General features: G+C 44.2%; 1 protein-coding gene across 1 annotated transcript in view; it reads left to right on the forward strand.

The window, feature by feature from the left end:
• DCAF12 (DDB1 and CUL4 associated factor 12) overlaps positions 1 to 9,760 on the forward strand; it is a 37,810-nt gene extending 28,050 nt beyond the window's left edge. The window contains exons 5-9 of the mRNA XM_043927613.1: positions 2,656 to 2,849; positions 3,790 to 3,855; positions 5,092 to 5,254; positions 7,007 to 7,185; positions 7,688 to 9,760. Of these exons, the coding sequence (XP_043783548.1) occupies positions 2,656 to 2,849; positions 3,790 to 3,855; positions 5,092 to 5,254; positions 7,007 to 7,185; positions 7,688 to 7,846 (761 nt within the window). The 3' untranslated portion in view covers positions 7,847 to 9,760. The remainder of the gene's footprint in view (positions 1 to 2,655; positions 2,850 to 3,789; positions 3,856 to 5,091; positions 5,255 to 7,006; positions 7,186 to 7,687) is intronic.
• Positions 9,761 to 21,181: the final 11,421 nt, after the last annotated feature.

Genomic DNA, 21,181 nt, shown 5'->3' on the forward strand with positions numbered 1-21,181 from the left:
TATTGAAAGTAGCTTGTGTTTCAGTTTCCTGATCATCCAAATAAGTTGGTACTCTTTGCTACCCTAATGATGGAGATGTCCTGTGACATGCTGATGACATATCGTAGGATACACAAGACCACATACAATTATGGAAGCTAAAGAGTAAAATCACAGTATACATTTTAAAACCATAATATGTGCGGAGACAATAAGAAACCTAATTTGGAGGAGTGATATATAAAGATTGAGAAACTGCCTCAAAATTTTGCAGTAATAATTAGCTCAGTTGCGAATATCAATAGCTCCAACATTCGGCTGTGCAGGAGGGCAGGGGGAAGATTTTTCCGGGGGAACTTCCCTGGCAGTTCAGTGGTTGAGACTCCACATTTCAGCTGCAGGGGGCCTGGGTTTGATCCTTGGTTGGCATCCTAAGATCCCATAATCTGCACAGTGCAGTAAGAAAAAAAAGCTGTTGAATTTTCAGTTATGCTTCATTTACATCCAAATCAGGAATTTCGTACTCTGAGAGGTCACATCAGCAAGAAAGTCCAGATAGTTTTAAGTCAATGTAGATGTCTTATTTCATTGGGTATAAACAAGGTTCTATTATTTACCAAAAAAGAATGTTTGATGTACCATTAACATTAAAATAGGTTTTGCTGCATTAAAAAAAAGAATAGTGGCTCTGATAATAAAAGACCTGAATTTGAATCCTGGTCATACCGCTTATTAGCATAAAGGACAAGTTATTTAAGCCTTTTTAAGACTTGGGTTTAAACATGGATAATGATTATACATACTTTAAAGGGTCATTGGGAAGATCAAATGATACAGTGTTTAGTGGCTGCCATAGTGAAAATGCTCAATACTTGTTAACCAGTGTTAATGTTCACATTTGATGAACATCAACCCCTTGATGATGAACATTTCCCTCAGATTCAGGGTATTCAAACTCATCATCTCCCTCCCAGGACCACACCTCTCCCTACCATTGACATATTGATAAATGCTCCTGCCTTCTACCTAGGCACACAGCAAGGGAACTAAGACTGTTCAGTCTCCATTGATTACCAAGCCCTGTTGATATGATTTTCTAAAATATCTCTTACACCCATCAATTTATTTTCTGTCTTCTCTGGGTGCTCATCATCTATCTTTTGAATTACCCCAATGTTCTTCTGTGTTTTCTCTCCGATTCTAGTCTTATCTCCTCTAATCTAATCTTCATGTTGCTGCCAGATTAGTTCTTTAAATAAATTTTTCCTTACTGCAAAAGTAACATATGTTTGTTATAAGAATTTTAAAAATTCAAATAAAAAAGGAAAGCATTACCCACACAATCTCTGCCTAGAGATAGCCACTGTTGACATTTTTTTTTTTTTCTTTTTTTTTTTTTTTTCACTGTTGACATTTTTAAATACATCTTGCTAGTTTTTTTTTTTCAGTACCTATTCCAGTTGTTAAAATGGAATCATTACTAGGTTAAAATAGGATCATTTAGAAGGATAGATAGATGTATGTTACACCACGTATAAGAAAACGATGATGGTAGACTCTAGATGTGAGTATATAATTCATTGTAAAATTCTTTCAACATTTCAACATGCTTGACATTTTTCATAATAAAGCTTGTGGTGTTTTATTTTTTGAACTTGCATTATCACTCTTAAGTAGTTCTCTAGATGTGCCCTTCTCTCGGTGGCCTTTTCTGGATTTCACACACATTGAACCCTCTGTTTTGAACCTCTGTCCACAGACCTTATGGTGCAAATTGAGTAATATTTCTCCCATGTTAGACAGTTTTTACTGTGAAGTATTCAGGAGATTTAAAGTGTGGGAGGGGCACCTTCTGGTCTGAATGGAATGTTGGCAAATATTGATACTGAAAGGAATTTGAAAATTTTTTTAATGGTTCTTGATATACTGTTTTATATCTATCCAAGAGACCCGTTTTAAGTGCTTCATTATTATTTCCTAAGGGAAACAATTTATGTTATTAAACACTCATCTTAGTAGAACAGTCATTCTTAATTCAGGGGTTGTGGTCCATTTAAGGGGCCTAGGAACCTCCCTGAAGTTGAGTGTGCAATGTAGATCTTTGGTGTATTTTTCTAGAGAAAGAAGTCTTTAGCATTCCTAAGTCTGAAGAAGGGGTACTGTGACTCCAGAAATGTTAAGCACCACTGATCTAGAGTGGAGATCACCTGTGCATTCACGCCCCAGTAAGCTGAGCATTTGGCTTGGAACATTATTGAGCTTTGTCAAATGTATTATGTTCTCTTTTGAAAAGTCTCACCAACCACATTACACTTAGAGGTTACATTTTGGGACTTCCCTGGCAGTGCAGTGGTTAAGACTCTGCGCTTCCAATGCACGGGGTACAGATTCGATTCCTGGTTGGGGAACTAAGATCCCACAGGTTGTGGGACAGGCATGGTAAAAAATATACATATATATGCCTATATATTAACTCCTAACTTGAGTTGAATCATCCTCCCAGTGTAGCTGTTAAAATGCATACTGCTGTTTGTTTTGGTCTGGGCCACTGGCCAGACTTGCACACATGTGAACATGGTGCTCGGAGAACTAGGCTAAGAAAGTCCTTTTGGCTTCCGTGGGAGTGTCTCGTGGCGAGCTGGTATGTCTGATGCCCGTGGTCTCCTCTCCCGGCAGGCTCGCGCGATGGTTCTATGGGACTCTGGGAGGTGACCGAGGACGTGCTGACCAAAAGCGACGCAAGGCGCAATGTGTCACAAGTCCCTGTGTATTCTCACATCACTCACAAGGCCTTAAAGGACATCCCCAAGGAGGACACAAACCCTGACAACTGCAAGGTCCGGGCCCTGGCCTTCAACAACAGGAACAAGGTAGGAGCTTGCCAGAGGCCCCTGAAGCCTATTCCCCCCACTTCAGTTCCTTGGCTTATGTCTTGGAAGATGCGCTTCCCTTCTCTTTTCCCGAGTCAGAGCTTACTGCATAATTCGGTTCTGAGCCCAAGCAGCATCTCTTAAAGACTGAGGGATGCTCAGTAACAATCTCTCTCTGAGAAAGATGATAACTAAAATTATGAAACCTACCCCTTGCAGTGAGTATTCTCTGCCTGGTTCATGTCTGTTAACCTCTCAGTTTCCCCAGGGCCATTCTGACCTGTCTCTCATCTGCACGTGACCTTGCAGGTGCTCTATTTTGGGTATGATTTTCCTACATGCAGTCACTTTCTTCTCTCTTGTATTCAGTTCCTTTTCATTCTTCACAGCCTCTTCTCAATGCTTCCATCAAGTCTAATCATCTGAGTCAGATCTCCTGAAACTGAACTATTAAGTAGACTGCTGGTTTGAAGACCCAGACTCATAAGAGAAGAAAGGCTTTTCCCACAGTTTGAGGGCTAGTTCCCTTAGCCTCCCATCTCTCATCCATATTTAGGGGTTAGGGGTAGATGGATCTCCTACCTTAGACCCTCTACTTAGAGCAGCTCTCACACTGAGACTTATAAAACTGGCTTTCATGTGTGTGCTCTGTTCTAACTGTCAAACAGGATGTGATGTGTATGATTGTATGCTACTGGCTTTTTGAACCTTGGGTGTCTCCGTTCAAGCCTGGACTAGCTTCTTGGGTTCTCTCAAGAAGCAGCCTTGCTTTACTATGCTGTCCAGCTGCATTTCATAGGGTGAGACGAGGGGCTGATAATCTTTGGCACCATCGCGGGATCCAAGTGAGGAATGGAGGGTCCCATCCTGCAGGTATTCTCCTGCTTACTGTTGTATGTGAGTTGCTGTGCGTATGACCTGTTTTTCATTGCTTTTGCAGGAATTGGGAGCAGTATCGCTGGATGGCTACTTTCATCTCTGGAAGGCTGAAAATACCCTATCTAAGGTGTGATGAACATGACTTAGTAGTTTCACCTTAAAGTTAAAATACTGTAATCTTGTGAATTATTCATTCTTATCTAAAACATGAATTCTTGAAGTGTCTGGACATGTGATCACATGGTACATGAACTTCTGAGCCTAGCCTGCCTCTTTTGAAAATCTTTTAAAGAAGTCAGTGGGGTGATGCTTTCACATTGTTCCCATTGCAAGGGCTTGCTGAGAGACTCCTTAACTGGCAGTCTTCCATTCCACAATGCATTTCAGTATTTGCTTATGGATTGTGGACTATTTGCAACATTGTCAGGGCAGGCAAACCTAAATGTTAGGAGTCGTTGACAAAAATCTATTAGGAGAAGTCTTCTCCAAAATAATCATGTTAAGGTATGGGTGTTGGTTGCTTAGTCATGTCCCAACTCTTTGCAACCCCGTGGGCTATAGCCTGCCAGGCTTCTCTGTCCATGGAATTCTCCAGACAAGAACACTGGAGTGGGTTGCCATTTCTTTTTCCAATGCAAGGTATGAGTTTACAATATTTGCAAGCAGCTTTTGCCTAAAGCTAAACGTACCCGTGAATCCTTTGCTCTGTTCTTGTCCCAGAGGCCTTTGAGACTTATTCCTTCTTTGATGGAATCTCTTTCAAGAGGAAGCAGAGCTCCAGGAATTACTGATTCCTTCATGTCACAGGAGCGTTTGTGCTCCACCACTCTTGCTGGGTGCCTCAGCTGCAGTGGGCTCTGAAGATTGGCTAAATGATAAGGGTCCAGGGTCAGCGCCTATTGGGCTGCCTGGGGTTGAGCAGAGCCACGAGTATGCTCTCTGTAGTGTAAGCTGCCACACAGTGGGGGATTTAGGCTGCAGGTCGCCAGAAACAAGGTCCCCTAGCTGAAGCTCGGTGAGAAGGTTGGGCTCTTCCTGGCAGAGAAAGCAGATGGGCCCTTGCCTTTAGTGCCCTGGAGTTATCCCTGGAAACAGCCTGTGGTGTTTGGCCTTTCTCTCTGCTTCTTATGATTTAATTCCAGCTTGACCTTTTCCCCTAACCAGCCTCTCCAGTACCTAGATCTTGTTTACTATCACCACCTTTGTTTCTCTGACATACCTGGGGATGGAGCAGTGTGTCTTTTGATCTCTGACTGCGTGTCTTGTGGGTGAGGACAGCCCACAGGGGCGGGCAGCAGAGGACAGCGCCCTTCCGTATACGCTCTGGTGTTACCACGGTGACCTTTCTCCTCTCTGTTTTCAGCTCCTCTCCACCAAACTGCCATATTGCCGTGAAAATGTGTGCCTGGCCTATGGTAATGAGTGGTCAGTCTATGCAGTGGGCTCCCAAGCTCACGTCTCTTTCTTGGATCCGCGGCAGCCATCATACAACGTCAAGTCTGTCTGCTCCAGGGAGCGAGGCAGCGGTAAGAGCCCTGTGTGCCCCTCAGGCTTACAGCTGCATCGCCGTTGGTTTTTGCCCTTCTGTTTCTATACTGGTTTCCAGACAAGTACAGTGATCTTTATGAAGGTGTTTGGTGACACAGAGGGGAGCTGGAATGCCTGCGTGGCAGCCAAGCTTCAAACACTTTAGACAAATGTGTGGTCACAGAAGCCTTTGATGGAAACCAGTCGTCAGGATATTGGTGGTTTCCGTGCTCCCTCACATCACCCTGCTCTCTTTCCTGTTAGTTTCTTTGTTGGAGCTCTGCCTGAACTAGGAAATTCATTTTATGCTAAGGGATGATGCAGTAGACTGAGGGGGATTTTGCAGAGGGCGGTGAGGAAACTTCTGGGGGTGATAATGTTATTTTGGTTGTGGTGATGGTGTCGTGGATATATACATATATTAAAACTTCACATTGTGTACTTTGACTGCAGTGCATTGTATATTGATTGTATGTCAATAAAGATAAAGAAGATATTTAGTTCTGGCCACTGGATGAACTAGACTTCAAAACCCCACCACCACCAGTCTTTAATAGCATATTCTCTCAGAGGGCACCCTCATTCTTTATTGAGGAATAAAAAGGCATGTTTGTACTGTACTTAAAGATTTCAGAATACTTTTGTCAGCCGTCTCATTTCATCTTACCAAGAACCCTGTGGGAGGCAGTTTATACCCCATTTTATAGAGGAGGAGACTAGGACCCGTATCGGTTAAATAACTTGCCCAACGTCATCACACTGGTTGGTGGGGGAACAGCCCAGGGACCAGAATCCAGAGGATCCAGTTTAACAAAGTGTGTTTTCTTCTTATCTCTCCTTAGTCCCCCTTCTCATGCAAAAACGTGGCTGCCATTAAAAGGCACTGCATGGATTACACTTTAGCTTCTCTCTTTCAAGTAGTATTTATTTTCATGCAAATGTTGCAGATATGGCCTTTGTTTTCGGCTTGTTTGTTTTCAGTTATCTTTGAAATACTTACATTTCAGGACTGAGAGTAACTGTGTGTAAGTAAGGGAAAGAGTAAATCGCCTTGGCAGGAATGATGTCTGCAGTGAAGAGATTTTGGTTACTGTTACAGAAGTGGCATTCAAACCTAGTAAGGAGATACTGATTTCACAAATACTAATGAGACCTCTTCAAATCACATGCTCTTATTTAATCAACAGATGCAGCAGATGTGTTTTCCCTGTGACCCAAAGGGATTAGGTGACTTGTCTTAAATTCACAAGTCAGAGACTGTGCACCTTTGAGTCTTGAGTTCTAGGCTATTTGCCACTTTCCTAACACAGTTAATACCAGATAAAGACGTCTTGCCGTGCCATGGTAGTGGTTTTAGGTCAAATACAAGAAAGTCCCTTGTTAATGTAATGATTTATAAATATGCACATTACCCTCAGCTTCAGTGCAGGTTAGAAACATAGAATGGAGACGAGCTCAGAGTGATGATGGATGACTTCAGAGTGAGCCAAGGGGAGGCAAGAAGGTTCAGGGCAGACTTGCGGTCCTAGGCCACAAGCATCTCAGGCATCATCAGGCGCCTCTCTGAGGCTTATGGGAAGGTTCCTGTTAGTGTGCGGATGGCCAGTGTGGCATCACGGTGCTCCGGCTTGTGCATGAGCTAGGTCTGCCACAGGAAAGGTGCTGTGGGATGTCGGGGTGGCGTGTGAACTCAGTGCCAGAGAAATTCAGGCTCGCAGATCCGATCGCCCTTTTCCTTTTCTCTCTCTCAGGGATCCGGTCGGTGAGCTTCTACGAGCACATCATCACTGTGGGCACAGGGCAGGGCTCCCTGCTGTTCTATGACATCCGGGCTCAGAGGTTCCTGGAAGAGAAGCTCTCAGCTTGTTACGGGTCCAAGCCCAAACTCGCAGGAGAGAACCTGAAACTAACAACTGGCAAAGGCTGGCTGGTGAGTAAGCCCAGGCCTCACATGGCTACCGGCCAGTGACAGAAACGGAGTCCTTACACTCCCACCCCTGCTAAGACGTCATAGTATTTCACTAGTAAGAGGCAGATCAAGGTGATTTTTGTTTCTGTGTCTGCACATCCATGGGAAAACTGAGGCCCAAAAGACAAACTAGTTGACCTAGGATAACCCGCAGGTGATAACAGCCAGAAGGAGAAGGAGCCCCCCCCAGAGACTGCCAGTAAATTATTAAAGCACTGGTTCCAGCAGTCCTGAGAAGACCTTAGGCTTGTATAGCACTTTTTCACCCTACTTGGCTCCTCCCTAACGTCATTTGGAAAAATGGGGCCCCAAGTCCATGAGCACCAGTCTCCTGGGATCCAGTGATAGATAACAAGACCTTCTCCTCTCAAGGGGCCCAGAAAGCATCCTTGTCCCTTCTTTTGCCTTTTCTGCCCTTCTGGCAAGTGCTAACAGAGTCTCTTTTTTTTTTTTTTCCCCATAGAATCATGATGAAACCTGGAGGAATTACTTTTCAGACATTGATTTCTTCCCCAATGCTGTTTACACCCACTGCTACGACTCGTCCGGAACGAAACTCTTTGTGGCAGGAGGTCCCCTCCCTTCAGGGCTCCATGGAAACTATGCTGGGCTCTGGAGTTAATGACAACCAACTCTCTCCCCAAATGCAGAGATTTACACTAACTTCCATCTTCAGTTTCCATTTCTTCTTTTGGTTTTTTTCCAATTGTGTGAGGCCCTCATATTTTAGTGGGAACACCAGAGTTTGCCTATGCTTTAGGCACTTGACAAGAAGAACCTCTGTACAGAAATTTAAAGGACTTTTTGTTTTTTTGTTTCGTTTTTTCTTTTTTTGGTAAGCAGACTTTAACTTTCCTATCTTTTTTCTTTCTGGCTTCTCAACCAGACATTGTTAATTCCTGTTTGTATTTTTTCTTTAAGTGACACACACTCTCCCCTCTCTGGGTTCCTTAGGTTGACATAGTCATCCTCACCCTTACTTCACTCTTGAGAGGTAGGGCTCCTTTATAATTATACAGTTGCTGTCCTAGACTTTCTGTGAAAGTTTGGGGGCTGTGTGTGTGGTGTGTGTGTGTGAGATAGAACTTGTGTGCCTGTAAGTACCGTGTGTCATTGAAGTTACCTGGAGTGAGGATTACTGTAATTAAAATATTTATAAAAGAAACAACTTTATTCACAGAGTCTAGCTTTGGGACTGGTCTTTATCTTGTTTTGTAAAGTCTGACACTGATTATAGGAAGTAAAAATAGAAAGGAAAACAAACCACCAGTAGGAAACCCTTTGAATTCGATTGAAAGCTTCCTGGGCCTCTGACGCCAGGACTGCAAAGTAACCCATCTCCCACCTGCCCCTCCTCTTCTGTGTGACCCCCGGGGAGGACATTTCTGTGTATGTGTCACTTCCACTTCAGTTTCCCATCTGGTCCAGTCCGCGGCCACTCCCCCCAAAACAGCAGAGTCTCAGTTCAGAATGCGGCTCTGGCAGTTGCAGAAGGCCTAGTGGGACTTGGTAAAAAGAATTTCCATTCCAACCTCCCTCTCCCTCCTCTCAGACAAGACCTGATATGGTTCCTCAGGGACCTGGAATGGGAGACCTCAGGTCTGCTAAAATTCACATGCTTCGGTCCCTTTGGCTTTGAGGAGAAACTTCTTTGCCTTTCTTCTAATCTCCCCAGCGGGTTTTGCGTTTGTTTTTTAAAACGGGTTCAGTTCAGGAGGGTGGGGATGAGCAGGGGCTTTATCTGTGTGTAGTGAGTGCCTCGTGTGTGGAATGTGTGTTTTCTGAAGACAGTGGAGCCACTCTTGGCTCAGCCCTGGGATGGCGACGGGGTGGCCTATAGCCAGCAGCCTTGTGCATGTAAAAGCAGCGATGTGATCAGTGATTTGTTCCGCCCTTGAACTGTGTAGTGTGAGGTTTTTGAACTTGCCGGCAACTGACTCCTTGCTTTTTTATGCATCATATTGCAGATGAGAGCTGTTCCCACCCCCACATTCCTCCACCACTCTAAGCACATGCTCTGTTTCTGGTAGCAGCCCATTCTGGGGGAAAGAAGTCATATTTCTGCACTTCTGTCCAAGTCGCTTTCCTAGTTGTCCCCCCTGCTCTGGGTGTAACTGAGGAGATTGAAAAAAAAAAAGTATCTTCTATTTGGTGATGGGGGGCTAATGGGGAGGGGAGACAGCAAGTCCACCCTGTATAGTGTTGCAAGGCATACACCACAGGTTCTAGAATTCTCATCTTCTAACCTAGAGACATAGGTGCTATAAACAGTGAATTAAGCAAAATGCTGGATGCTACAGATCTTTTAATTGTCTTAATTTTTTTCTATTATTAAACTACAAGCTGTAGATTTCTTAGTTCTCACAGAACTCATTTTAAACCTACTTGTATAAAAAAATAATTTTAGGATGTTTTTGTACTGTTGCCAGACCCTCTTCTGTGATGGGTAATGCGTTTGATTGTTTGAGGTTTTGTTTTTCAAAATGTAGCACTTGACTTTTTGCCAAGTAAAAATAAATAAATATTCCAGTGCAAAGTGGTTTGAGTATGTGTAGCCAAGAGGCAGCAGGAAAAAGGTCCCCAGTGACTGGTTGGAAGGCCAGTTTGGGATTCTCGGATTGCTTGAAGCAGAACACAGGAGTTCCCTCAAGGGTAAAGGCGGGTCAAGGGCAAACACACAGACACTAATACCTGCTTCCTCTTGGTCCCCAACCCTGGCCCAGGAGCAGTTGCTCCGGAGTCCAGTTGAGAGTAGGCATGCCTGGAGGAAGTGGTGTGGTGCTTGGAGAAAAGCAGAGACTGATGGAGGGAGCATGCTAGTCCTTGCTCTGAGTGACTGGATGAGCAAAGTGACCAGCTCCTCTTACATAAACCGGGGATGGTGATGGGCCCCATCTGCTTCAGTGGGGGGGACTGAGAATGACTGAAAGTGCCCCAGGAACAGGCTTTCATTTTGTCAAAGTTGGAACCGTAGATCCTAACTGTAAGAGGAGAAACCAGTGTGTTTAGTAAGTGATGTTCCCAGTGGGCTGTCGTGCTGAGAAAAGTGGACTGCTGAACCCTACCACGCTCCTCACAGTCATCTCTGGAGGACCCATCAGGACTGGGCCTCGGAGTCAAGCAAGCTGGATACAGCTGCTGTTAGAAACTGCTTGAGAAGATGATTCATACAAGCAACTACCTATTGATACATGATCAAAGGCTGCAAACAGGAAAGGGGAAGCGAAAGAGTTGAAGCGGTGGAAAGGGCTTCCCAGAGGAGAAGAGTTAAAGCATTTGGAAAGGGACTGAAATTAGCCTTTCCCAGAATGAGATGTTTCAGAATCCCCAATCCATGGGACAGTAATGGGCATTTGCAAAATGTCCCATGTTCAGATTACTTGGGGGAAATGTAGATGAAAACAAAAACATGTTTCTTCACAACCTGAGGTTTGGGGTTACCATGGGACTCGTGCATGAGACATGCTCAGAAAAAGGTGACAGAGTGTGAGGAGGGCCTGGCCTAGACCTCTGGCCTCCGTGGAATCTTGGCCCTGCTCCCACTTTCCAGCCAGACTTTGAAGCAAACTATGTATCACAGAAGGGCTTTGTGGGCTTACTTGGTCCCTCCCCTTCCTGCCAGCAGGCCTTAACTCCCAGGCCATGAAAGAAAGTCCTTGTTCTCAGGCACATGCCTCATTCGAAATGGTCTACTGGCTCCTCATACTTTGGGTCCTTTTGCAGACGGCTTTGGAATCTCATTTATGCTCCAGGTCCCCCCATTCCTGCCACTCCGAAAGTGGATTAGTATTAATCTGGTCCATCAAGATAACAATGTTAAATTTATTAGTGTTCCTAATAAAGCTAAAGATTGCCAACCCAGGGCTCTCTGATCCCAAACATTGCCTAGAGCAGGTAGGAAAAGTAAGGGTGTCAAGATCCTTGCCTTAGGATTGAGGGGTCAGTCTTCTAAGATCCTACAATCCAAGTGTTTTTTTCCTTTCTTTTCAGTTGGCTAGTGTCTCAGAGACAACAATGTTGGGGCATAGGGTATGAAGGGAAGAAAACAAATATTCCATGTTTCTTGCTTTTAGCCACATCTCATTTCATACTGTTGTGCTGAAATGGCTGGAAGCTTTGAAAGGGTAGAAACATGGGCTTCTAATTCTGTAGTTACTGACAAAGACAAAAAAAAAGTTCAGGTTTGTTAACTTGATTCTCCTGCCTTCATTTCAGTTCCTCCAAAGAATAATCTAGAGAAACAAATGTTAGAAATTTGTTTCTAAACTACCTCTAGAGAGAGAGAGGTGTGAACTGAACTCAAGATGGGATTGTGTAAACCTGTGATTCAGCTCTCCAGACAGGTGTGAGTTGTCCTCTTAAATTCCCTCCGGGTTGAGCCTCACGTCTGAACACTCCTCTTGATTAGTGTGTAATTGCTGAAGTCAGAACTTTTAAACGGTAATCATACTCATTAGCTCAGCTCAGTGTCACATGTTTACTGCCTTTGCTGTTAAGCAGTATTCAGAGTTGTAATTAACATCCCTAGTGCTCTGAACAGGAAGAAAACAAATGATCAACTCCCATCTTAAAATAAACTTCCCTCACTCATAGCTACTTTTTCCTTAGCTGATGACAGCTTGGATAGAGGACTGGAAATAATAATCCAGCTTCTTTGTTCTCCAGGGTCAAGGCCATTTGTCAATGCAGAGAACACTGCTGGTTACCTTGGCCTGAGCTGTACCAGTTTGGGCCCTACAATGTGTTGCTTACCTAAGAAGCATCCTTCACCACCACCACCCCTATTCTGCTTCCCTTGGCTCTTCTGCTAAAAACGCAAAATCATTGCTCCAATCACCACGCTTAAGTGTCCACCATTAGATCTTTCTCTTTTCTTGAGGGAGGAGGATGTTGTATTACCTGATTAAAGATTCTGGGGGGGAAAAAAAAAAAAAGACACCATTGCTCCTCCTTTAAAGTGCCAATTGCCCAAGGTGAGTGTGGCCTGCAAGGGGAGGATATGGGCTCAGTTACAGTTTTATCACTGATGCTCATGGACATGAATTTAAACAAGTCTTTACTCCTCTCTGGACATGAGTTTTTTTGTTTTTTTTTTTTAATCTTATACAGTGAAGACAGGAATTCAAATTAGACATTAGATTTCTGTCATCCACAACCATTGTACTGGTGCAGGGAAGCCTAAGAAGAATTGGAAGTAATCCTCTACTAGTGTTCTCAAAGCAAGTAAATAAGAGTAGGGTTTATTAAATGAGTCTTATTTTCCTAATAATTTCCAATAAAACATTGGAAATTGTAGGTTGAATGGTGTACCCACAAAATTCAAGTCTACCAGAACCTCAGAACAGTGATAGGATTAGTCACTCAGTCGTGTCTGCCTCTGTGACCCCATGGACTGGAGCCCGCCAGGCTCCTCTGTCCATGGGATTCTCCAGGCAAGAATTGTGGAGTGAGTGGCCATTCCCTCCTCCAGGGGATCTTCCTGACCCAGGGATTGAACCTGGGTCTCCTGCATTGCAGGTGGATTCTTTATGGTCTGGGCCACCAGGAAAGCCACCAGATCATCAGTGTGACCTTTAAGGTCTTTGTAGATGTAATTAGGAAGGATTGAGATGGGCTTATACTGAGTTAGGGAGTCCCTAACTCCAATGAGAGGGCTTCCCTGGTGGTTTAGACAGTAAAGAATCTGCTTGCAATGCAGGAGACCTGGGTTTGATCTCTGGGTTAGGACAATCCCCAGGAGAAAAGAGTGGCTACCAGTCTTCTTGCCTGGAGAATTCATGGACAGAGGAGCCTGGTGATCTATAGTCTGTGGGGTCACAAAGAATCGGACATGACTGAGTGACTAACACACACATACACACCAATGAGATTGACTTTATGAGACAGAAAAGGACATACGGGATCAACCAGAGAAGATGATGTGAAGACAAGGAGATTGGAGTGATGCATTTGTAAGCCAAAGAATGCCAGGAGCCACCAGAAGCTGGAAGAGGCAAGGAATGAGTCTCTTTAAACCCCTAGGAAGGATTGTGGCCCTGCTGACATCTTGATTTTGGATTTCTGGCCTCCAAAACCATGAGAGAATGAATTTCTGTTGCTTTATTTTTTTTTCTTTTTCTTTCTTTCCTTTATTTATTTATTTATTTTTTCAGTGGGTTTTGTCATACATTGATATGAATCAGCCATAGATTTACACGTATTCCCCATCCCGATCCCCCCTCCCACCTGTTGCTTTAAAGCCACCAAATTTGTGGTAATTTATTTCAGCAAACCTAGCAAATTAATACAGAAGTATTCTGAGGAATTTTCAGATGCCAATTTCTATAAAATCACATTTGAGATTTAAGAAAAATGTTTTTCTTTTCTGATAGTACAAAGAGGAACTGTACTTACATAGTAGTGCTAAGACTTATAAAAGCAAAAATTAAAGCTTGAGGATTTTCCTGGAAGTCCAGTGGCTAAGACTTCATGCTCTCAATGCAGGGAGCCCAGGTTCAATCCCTGATCAGGGAACTAGATCCTGCATGCTGCAACTAAGACCCGGTACAGCCAAATAGGTAAATAAAAATATTTGCTTCTGGCTGAAAATCCTGTTCCTTCCAGAACTGAGGCAGTAGTCCCCAAAGCTGCCTACCCCTGGTTGTTTTTTTCCTATCTGAAACTGCCTCAACATTTTAAACTTTTACTCTAGGTCCCCTTTTCATAATGTGGACAGTAGGGATTCAGGGAGCTTTCTCATCCTGGATTTATTAGCCAGAAAATATGGACAGCTCTCTGCAGTTCCCCCTTGAAAATAGGAGAAAACAGAAGATCTAGTTAAGGCCTAACACACCTAAACCTGCTTTATGATAGGATCTGTCCCTGGCCTGCCTCTATGGACCTGGAGCTGCTAGCCAGAGTCAGAAGGATGCCCAAGCCAACAGAAAAGTCAGCACTGACTTTACCATTCCTAAGCTAGTGGTTTATTTTATTTACTATGGTCTTAATTGGGAAGGCAGCCTAGCAAAATGGTATTCATTGCATTGAAAAATTACTATCTCAGGACTTCCCTGGGAGTCCAGTGGTTAAGACTCCACACTCCTAATGTAGGGAGTGAGGGTTCAATCCCTGGTCTGGGAAATAAGATCTCACATGCCGCACAGTGTGGCCAAAACAAAAAACCCACAACAAAAATTATTGATTGTCTCCATTGACCCAGACTTCTGGAAATTTTAGGAATTATTCTAGACAAGTATGTGAAGACAGATGTAGAAGAATGGTTGTTGAGCATTATTTCTTTTTAATATGTTTTCTCAACTTATCAGACTGCTTTTTATTTATTTATTTATTTATTTTGGCTGCACTGGGTCTTTGCTGCTGCAGCAGGCTTTCTCTTGTTGCCGAGAGCAGGGTCTACTCTCTGGGTGCGGCGCGTGGGCTTCTCATTGCAGTGACATCTCTTGTTACAGAGCACGTGCTCTAGGGCATACAGGTTTTGGTAATTGTGGCCCACACTTAGTTGCTCTGAGGCATGTAGGATCTTCCTGGACCAGGGATTGAACCCATGTCCTCTGCATTAGCAGGAGGATTTCTAACCACTGGACCACTAGGGAAGCATTAATTAGCAAAAAGACAAAACAAACAACTGGAAGTTCATGCTCAGCCTCAGTTAAGGGCTATAGCTCACCAGGCTCCTCAGCCCATGGCATTTCCCAGACAAGAATAGAGGAGGGAGGAGCATGCTTCAAGATGGCGGAGTAGAAGAACATTCGCTCACCTTCTCCTGCCAGAGCACCAAAATTGCAACTAGCTGTTGAACAACCATCGACAGGGAGATACTGGAACCCACCAAGGAAAGATACCCCACATCCAAGGACAAAGAAGAAGCTGCAGCGGACCAGTAGGAAGGGCACAATCATGATAAAATCAAATCCTATACCTGTCAGGTGGGCAACCCACAAACTTATAATAATAATACCAAGGAAGTTCTCCCACTGATGTGAAGAAGCTGCAGCGGAACAGTAGGAAAGGCACAATCGTGATAAAATCAAATCCTATACCTCGCAGGTGGGCAACCCACAAACTGGAGAATAATAATACCAAGGAAGTTCTCCCACTGATGTGACGGTTCTAGGCCCCACATCAGGCTCCTCAGCCTGGGGATCTGGACAAGGGACTGGGAATCCCTGGGGAATCTGACTTTGCAGGCCAGTGGGATTTGATTACAGGACTTCCACAGAATTGGGGGAAACAGAGAGTCCACTCTTAGTGGGCACACACCAAATCCTGTTCACACCAAGACCAAAGGGAAAGGAAAAGTGACCCCACAAGGAGCTGAGCCAGACCGACCTGTGAGTGTCTGAGGGTCTTCCTGCAGAGCCGTGGGTTGGCAGCGGCCCACCATGAGGACAGGGTCACTGGCAGCAGCAGTCCTGGCAGCTACATCTCTCGTAAGTCCTCTTGGAGGTCACCAACAGCCCTCCCTTAGAGCCAGTATGGGCTTCCCTTGTGGCTCAGCTGGTAAAGAATTCGCCTTCAATGCAGGAGACCTGGGTTCGTTTCCTGGGTTGGGAAGATCCCCTGGAGAAGGGAAAGGCCACCCACTCCAGTATTCTGGCCTAGAGAATTCCGTGGACTGTATAGTCTATGGGGTCGCAAAGAGTCGGACACAACTTCGCGAGCTTCACTTCACTCACTCTAGAGGCTGTAGACGCCAGGACTGGGTCGCCTCGGGCCAAACAGCTAACAGGGAGGGAGCACAGCCCCCACCCCATCAGTAGACAATTGGATTAAAGTTTTACTGAGCACTGCCCTGCCCACCAGAGCAAGACCCAGTTTTCCCCACAGTCAGTCCCTCCCATCAGGAAACTTGCATAAGCCTCTTAGCCTCATCCACCAGAGGGCACATAGAGGAAACTGGGCAAGAATACTGGAGTGGGTTGCCATTTCCTTTTCCAGGGGATCTTCCCAGCTCAGGGATCTAACCAGTAACTCTTAGGTCTCCTGCATTGGCAGGTGGATTCTTTATCACTGCATCACCTGGGAAGCCCATTAATAAGGAAAGAGTTAAATTTTTTTTTTAAGTTAAATTTTAAAATTAAAAAAATTATGTTTTATTTGGCTGCTCTGGGTTTAGGTTGCAGCACCCAGGGCCCCTGCATTGAGAGCACAGAGTGTTCACTGCTGGACCACCAGGGAAGTTCTAAATAAAAATGTTAAATATTCTTGGTTAATCTTACTACAGAGAGAGACCACCACATACTATGTTCCTCCTAATGGGTTGCAATAGGAAATTAACAGGATTGCTTAAGAACTACTCTTGCCAGAAAATCAAACTTGATCTGAGCAAGCTTTTAAATCTTTAAGTTTTCAGAAAATACAGTGGCTAGAACATATTAATGGTATAGCAGGGATGCAAACAACCAAATGCAGAACCTAAGGAAAATGTTCTACTTTTTTCATTCAACAAATAGCATGAAAAAAGAGAACTATTATATATTAAGGGAGACTTGAGACAGGCATAGGAAGCAATGTAATGCATAAGGGTGTTTATATCCTAATTCAAAACAATGCAACTGAGAACGATAATCAGGGAGAGAATTCCCTGGCAGTCCAGTGGTTAGGGGCTAGTGGTAAAGAACTTTCCAGGTGGTGCTAATGGTAAAGAACCTACCTGCCAATGCAGCAAGCTCAATTGCAGGGTCGGGAAGATCCCCTGGAGGAGGGCATGGCAACCCACTCCAGTAGTCTTGCCTGGAGAATACCATGGTCAGAGGAGCCTGGTAGTCTATAGTCCATAGAGTTGCAAAGAGTCAGATATGACTGAAGTGACTCAGCATGTGTGCACCAGTGGTTATGTCTCAGCACTTTCATTGCCGGCAGGGTTCAGTCCCAATAAAAAAAAAAATGCCACTAAAAAAGAGAAAAAAACACAGATAATTAGGGAAAACTTAACACTGACTGGATATTAGATAATAATAAAGAAGTACTATTACTTTTTCTAGGTATAATAATGATATCCTGAGTATGGACTTTTTTTTAATAATTACATTTTCTTTTAGTCTTACCCCGTAGAGATATTTTATTTACAGATGAAGTAACATGATGTCAAGCATTTCTTTTAAAATAATCCTAAGAGAAACTTCCCCACTGGTCTAATGGTTAAGAATCTGCACTTCCACAGCAGAGGGCACAGGTTACATCAATGGCTGGGGAACTGAGATCTCCTATCCTTGAGGTGTGGCCAAAATTAATTAATTAATTAATAATAATTCAGAGGGTTAGATTATTTTAAAGAGTTATGTTGGTAATTGTTGAAGCTGTCAGATGGGTTTATGGGGGCTTATGATGCTAGTCTTTCTAATTATGTAATATTAGGGATTTTTTTATAATAAGTTTTTTCGATGGTACATAACAGGTAAACCTATATGCAATGACAGAATAATCAAAACATAGGCTATATTATTAATTAAGAAAGTTATAAGCCAGCTTCCATCTCTTGTAAAATTCATACATATCTAGATTTAAGTAGAGGAAAAATCTAAAATGTTATCACTAGTGGTTCTCTTCCTGTGTGTGCTCAATTGCTCAGTCACGTCTGACTCTTGGCAGCCCCATGGACCGTAACCTGCTAGGCTTTTCTGTTCCACAGAATTTTCCAGGCAAGAATACTGGAGTGGGTTGCTGTTCCCTACTCCAGGGGATCTTCCTAACCCAAGGGTAGAACTTGTGTCTCATTTGTCTCCTGCATTGGCAGATGGATTGTTTACCGCTAAAACCACCCGGGAAGCCTGTGGGTCTTTTTTTTACCCCCTTTGGAATTTTGGTAGCAGAGTTTTAATGACTTTTTTTTTTATTCCCTTGCTCATCTGTATTTTCTAGTAGTGTCATTTAAAATACACCTCTCCCAGGCTTCGGGGGTGGCTCAGTGGGAAAGAATCCACCTGCCAATGTAGGAGACATGGATTCAATCCCTGATACAGGAGGATCCCACACCCTATTGGAGCAACTATTGAGCCTGTGCTCTAGAGCCTGGGAGATCCAACTACTGAGGCTGCATGCTCTCCAGCCCCAGTTCCACAATAATAGAAACCTCTGCAATAAGAAGCCCTCGACCATAACAGAGAATAGCCTCGGAGAGAGTAGCTTCCGATTTCTGCAACTAGAGAAAAAGCCTGAAGTTTCAGCTCAGCCAAAAATAAATAAATTAAGTTGAAAAAAAATTTTTTTTTTTTTTTTTTCAGCTTCAGTAATAAAAATTTATTGAGAATTCCTGGGGTGGTGGTTATCGTCTCCGGACCACGAGGGAGGAATCAACACCGTAGCAAATCACTGAGAAATCACACTGTCCCAACACCCCTGGCCAACACAGGGAGGAAAGTCATTGCCCCAGAAGTGGTCAGTCTTTGTTCATCAGAAGGGTTGAGAGGAGCGATGCAGAGGGACCATCTCAAGAAATAAAGACACCTCAGTTTTTTTCCCAACATAGGCTGGTTGTGAATAAGTAGTTAGTAATCAAGGAGGAGAGAGATTTTTTTAATGTTTATGTATTTATTTGGCTGCACTGGGTCTTAGGTGTAGCACATGGGCGCACACGGGCTCTTCAGTCTTTGTTGCAGCATGTGAGATATTTTAGATGCATTGTGTGAATTCTTAGTTACAGCATATGGGATCTAGATCCCTGACCAGGGATCAAACCCAGGCCCCCTGCATTGGGATCATGGAGTCTTAGCCACTGAACCACCAGGGAAGTTCTGAGGAGAGAGAAAATTGATTGCTCCTTTGCTCAAAAAACCTAGAACAAAAATTCCTTACTTCCCTTTTCTGGGGCATGAACCTTCTGCTTAGCCAGCCAACTCATCCAACCCTCTCAATTCACACAGCACTTCCCTTGTCAAAACTGCTCACAACCAGACTTCCCTGGCCATCCAGTGGTTATGACTTTGAGCTTCCAATGTAGAGGGTACAGGTTTGATCCCTGATGTGGAAATTAAGATCCCACAAGCCATGCAGCAAGGCCAAAAAAAAAATTGCTCACGACCAAAATCTTTCAAGGTGTGGTTCAGAGCCTAACTCTTTTAGGAAGTCTTCTGTGATCACACCCCTCTCAGGGAGCCCTGCTTCTCAGGGTCTTTCCGAGCTCAGGCAGGTACATGATCTTTCCCAGAGCCTCTGGGTCTTCTGGAGAGGCTGAGTAATTCCTTTGGGGCAATGAATTCATCATATACCCAGTAGGGGGAGCCAGAACTTACTTCCCAACCTCTGGAGGCACCATCCCTGTGTAAGCAAACTCCATATGGAGTGTGATCAGAGATAAGTACAAAACATGTTTTTTAAGAGGGGAGGAAGAAGGAGTAGGCTGGGCTGTAATGTAAAGTCTTAAAGAAGACTTGTTTCTTGTTTCGTTTTCTATAATGGACTTTTCAGAGTGACCATCCTTGAACCAAACTCCTCTATGCATTTATGTACAGATTTAACTTACAAAAATATATGCACACAATTTCTCAAAAGTGTGTGTGTGTGTGTGTGTGGTTTAAAGCCAGATAGACCTCACCATGCCAGGAATGAACAAGATGTTGCCACTGAATCTCCAAATTCAATAAACTGAGCGTTGGAGGAATGAGGTAGGAGGCAGTCTGGAGAAAGAGCACTGGGTCTAAAGTTGATGTTCCTAGTGGCATCCTGTCTCCAATCATAAACCAGCTATTTGACTGTAGGCTGTCTGAATCTCTCTGGGCTGATGGGGAACTTCTGCGATAAGAGATGTGAAAGGGCTTTGAAATAGGGCACAAGTGTGAAGCATTCTTAGGGTTCCCAACAGGCTAAGCCATCGGTTGAGATTTCACAGTCTCAGGAAGATGGCTAGCCTCCCTCACTCAAACTCAAGTCCAAATAATTATGACTATGGGGCAGCTAGGCGCATGGGAACTAGCTGGAGTTAACTTGGACAAAAAGCTCCAAGCCTTCAAGCATCCAGCCAGGCCTTTACCACACCAGGAACCAGAAGCCCCTTTACCCTTTCTGGGCTCAGCCTCCCGTTTTAACCACGGAGAGAAGGGAGGCTTAGCCACATTGCCTATGCCAAAGGAAGCCATTATTTGGCCTTTCCCTAGGACACAGGGGACCTGAACAACCCTGGAGAAAGAAGCTGAAAGCTGGGTTCCTAGAGTCATTGATGGGATGTAACTTCGCTAAGAAATCTACTAGGAACTGAGCTGGTAGAATTGGAGCAAGGTCTCAAGGAAAGAGGTATTTTTTTAACTAACCAGGGTTAGGGCTTGATGAACATTAGCTTTGCCCTCTACAGATCCAGTTTGGGTTCATCTATGTTTGGCCACCTAACATGAACAGCAGACTCATTGGAAAAGACCCTGATGCTGGGAAAAATTGAAGGCAGAAGGCAAAGAGGGTGACAGAGGATGAGATGGTTGGATGGCATCACCGATTCAATGTACATAAATTGGGCAAACTCCGGGAAATGGTGAGGGACAGGGAAGCCTGGCATGCTGCAGTCCATGGGGCCGCAGAGTCGGACACGACAGAGCAAGTGAACAACAACAGTCAAAATGTTTGGAGTCAGGTTCTGACTTGTGTTTTCCCTGAGGTCTTTCCCCTCTTTCTGCGCTGTTTGTAGCTGACCGTGGCTACAGTCGAGGCCAGTAGTTTTCTGCAGGGGCTATTCCTCAACAGGACATGTTCAGGCCTGCAGAAACTGGCTTGACTTGCTTCTGAGAGTCTTAACTCCACCCCAGACTCCTCTGGCTTCAGGGAAAGGAGGAATCAGGGTGGGGGAGGAAGAGACAGGATACAGTCAAAGGTAACTGTGAAATCAGGAGAGGTAACTTTACTCTGAAGAAGGAGAAGTTTCCCTAGGTCTCCCTGAGCTTTCACCAAACTATTTCCTCACACAGCCCAGGACAGACTCCAGCCCTGTCTCTTGTCTAGTGGGCATCTCTGTTGATTCTCCAGGAAGTCTTTC

Source organism: Cervus elaphus, chromosome 16 (genome assembly GCF_910594005.1).
Source record: "Cervus elaphus chromosome 16, mCerEla1.1, whole genome shotgun sequence".
Lineage (NCBI taxonomy): Eukaryota > Metazoa > Chordata > Mammalia > Artiodactyla > Cervidae > Cervus > Cervus elaphus.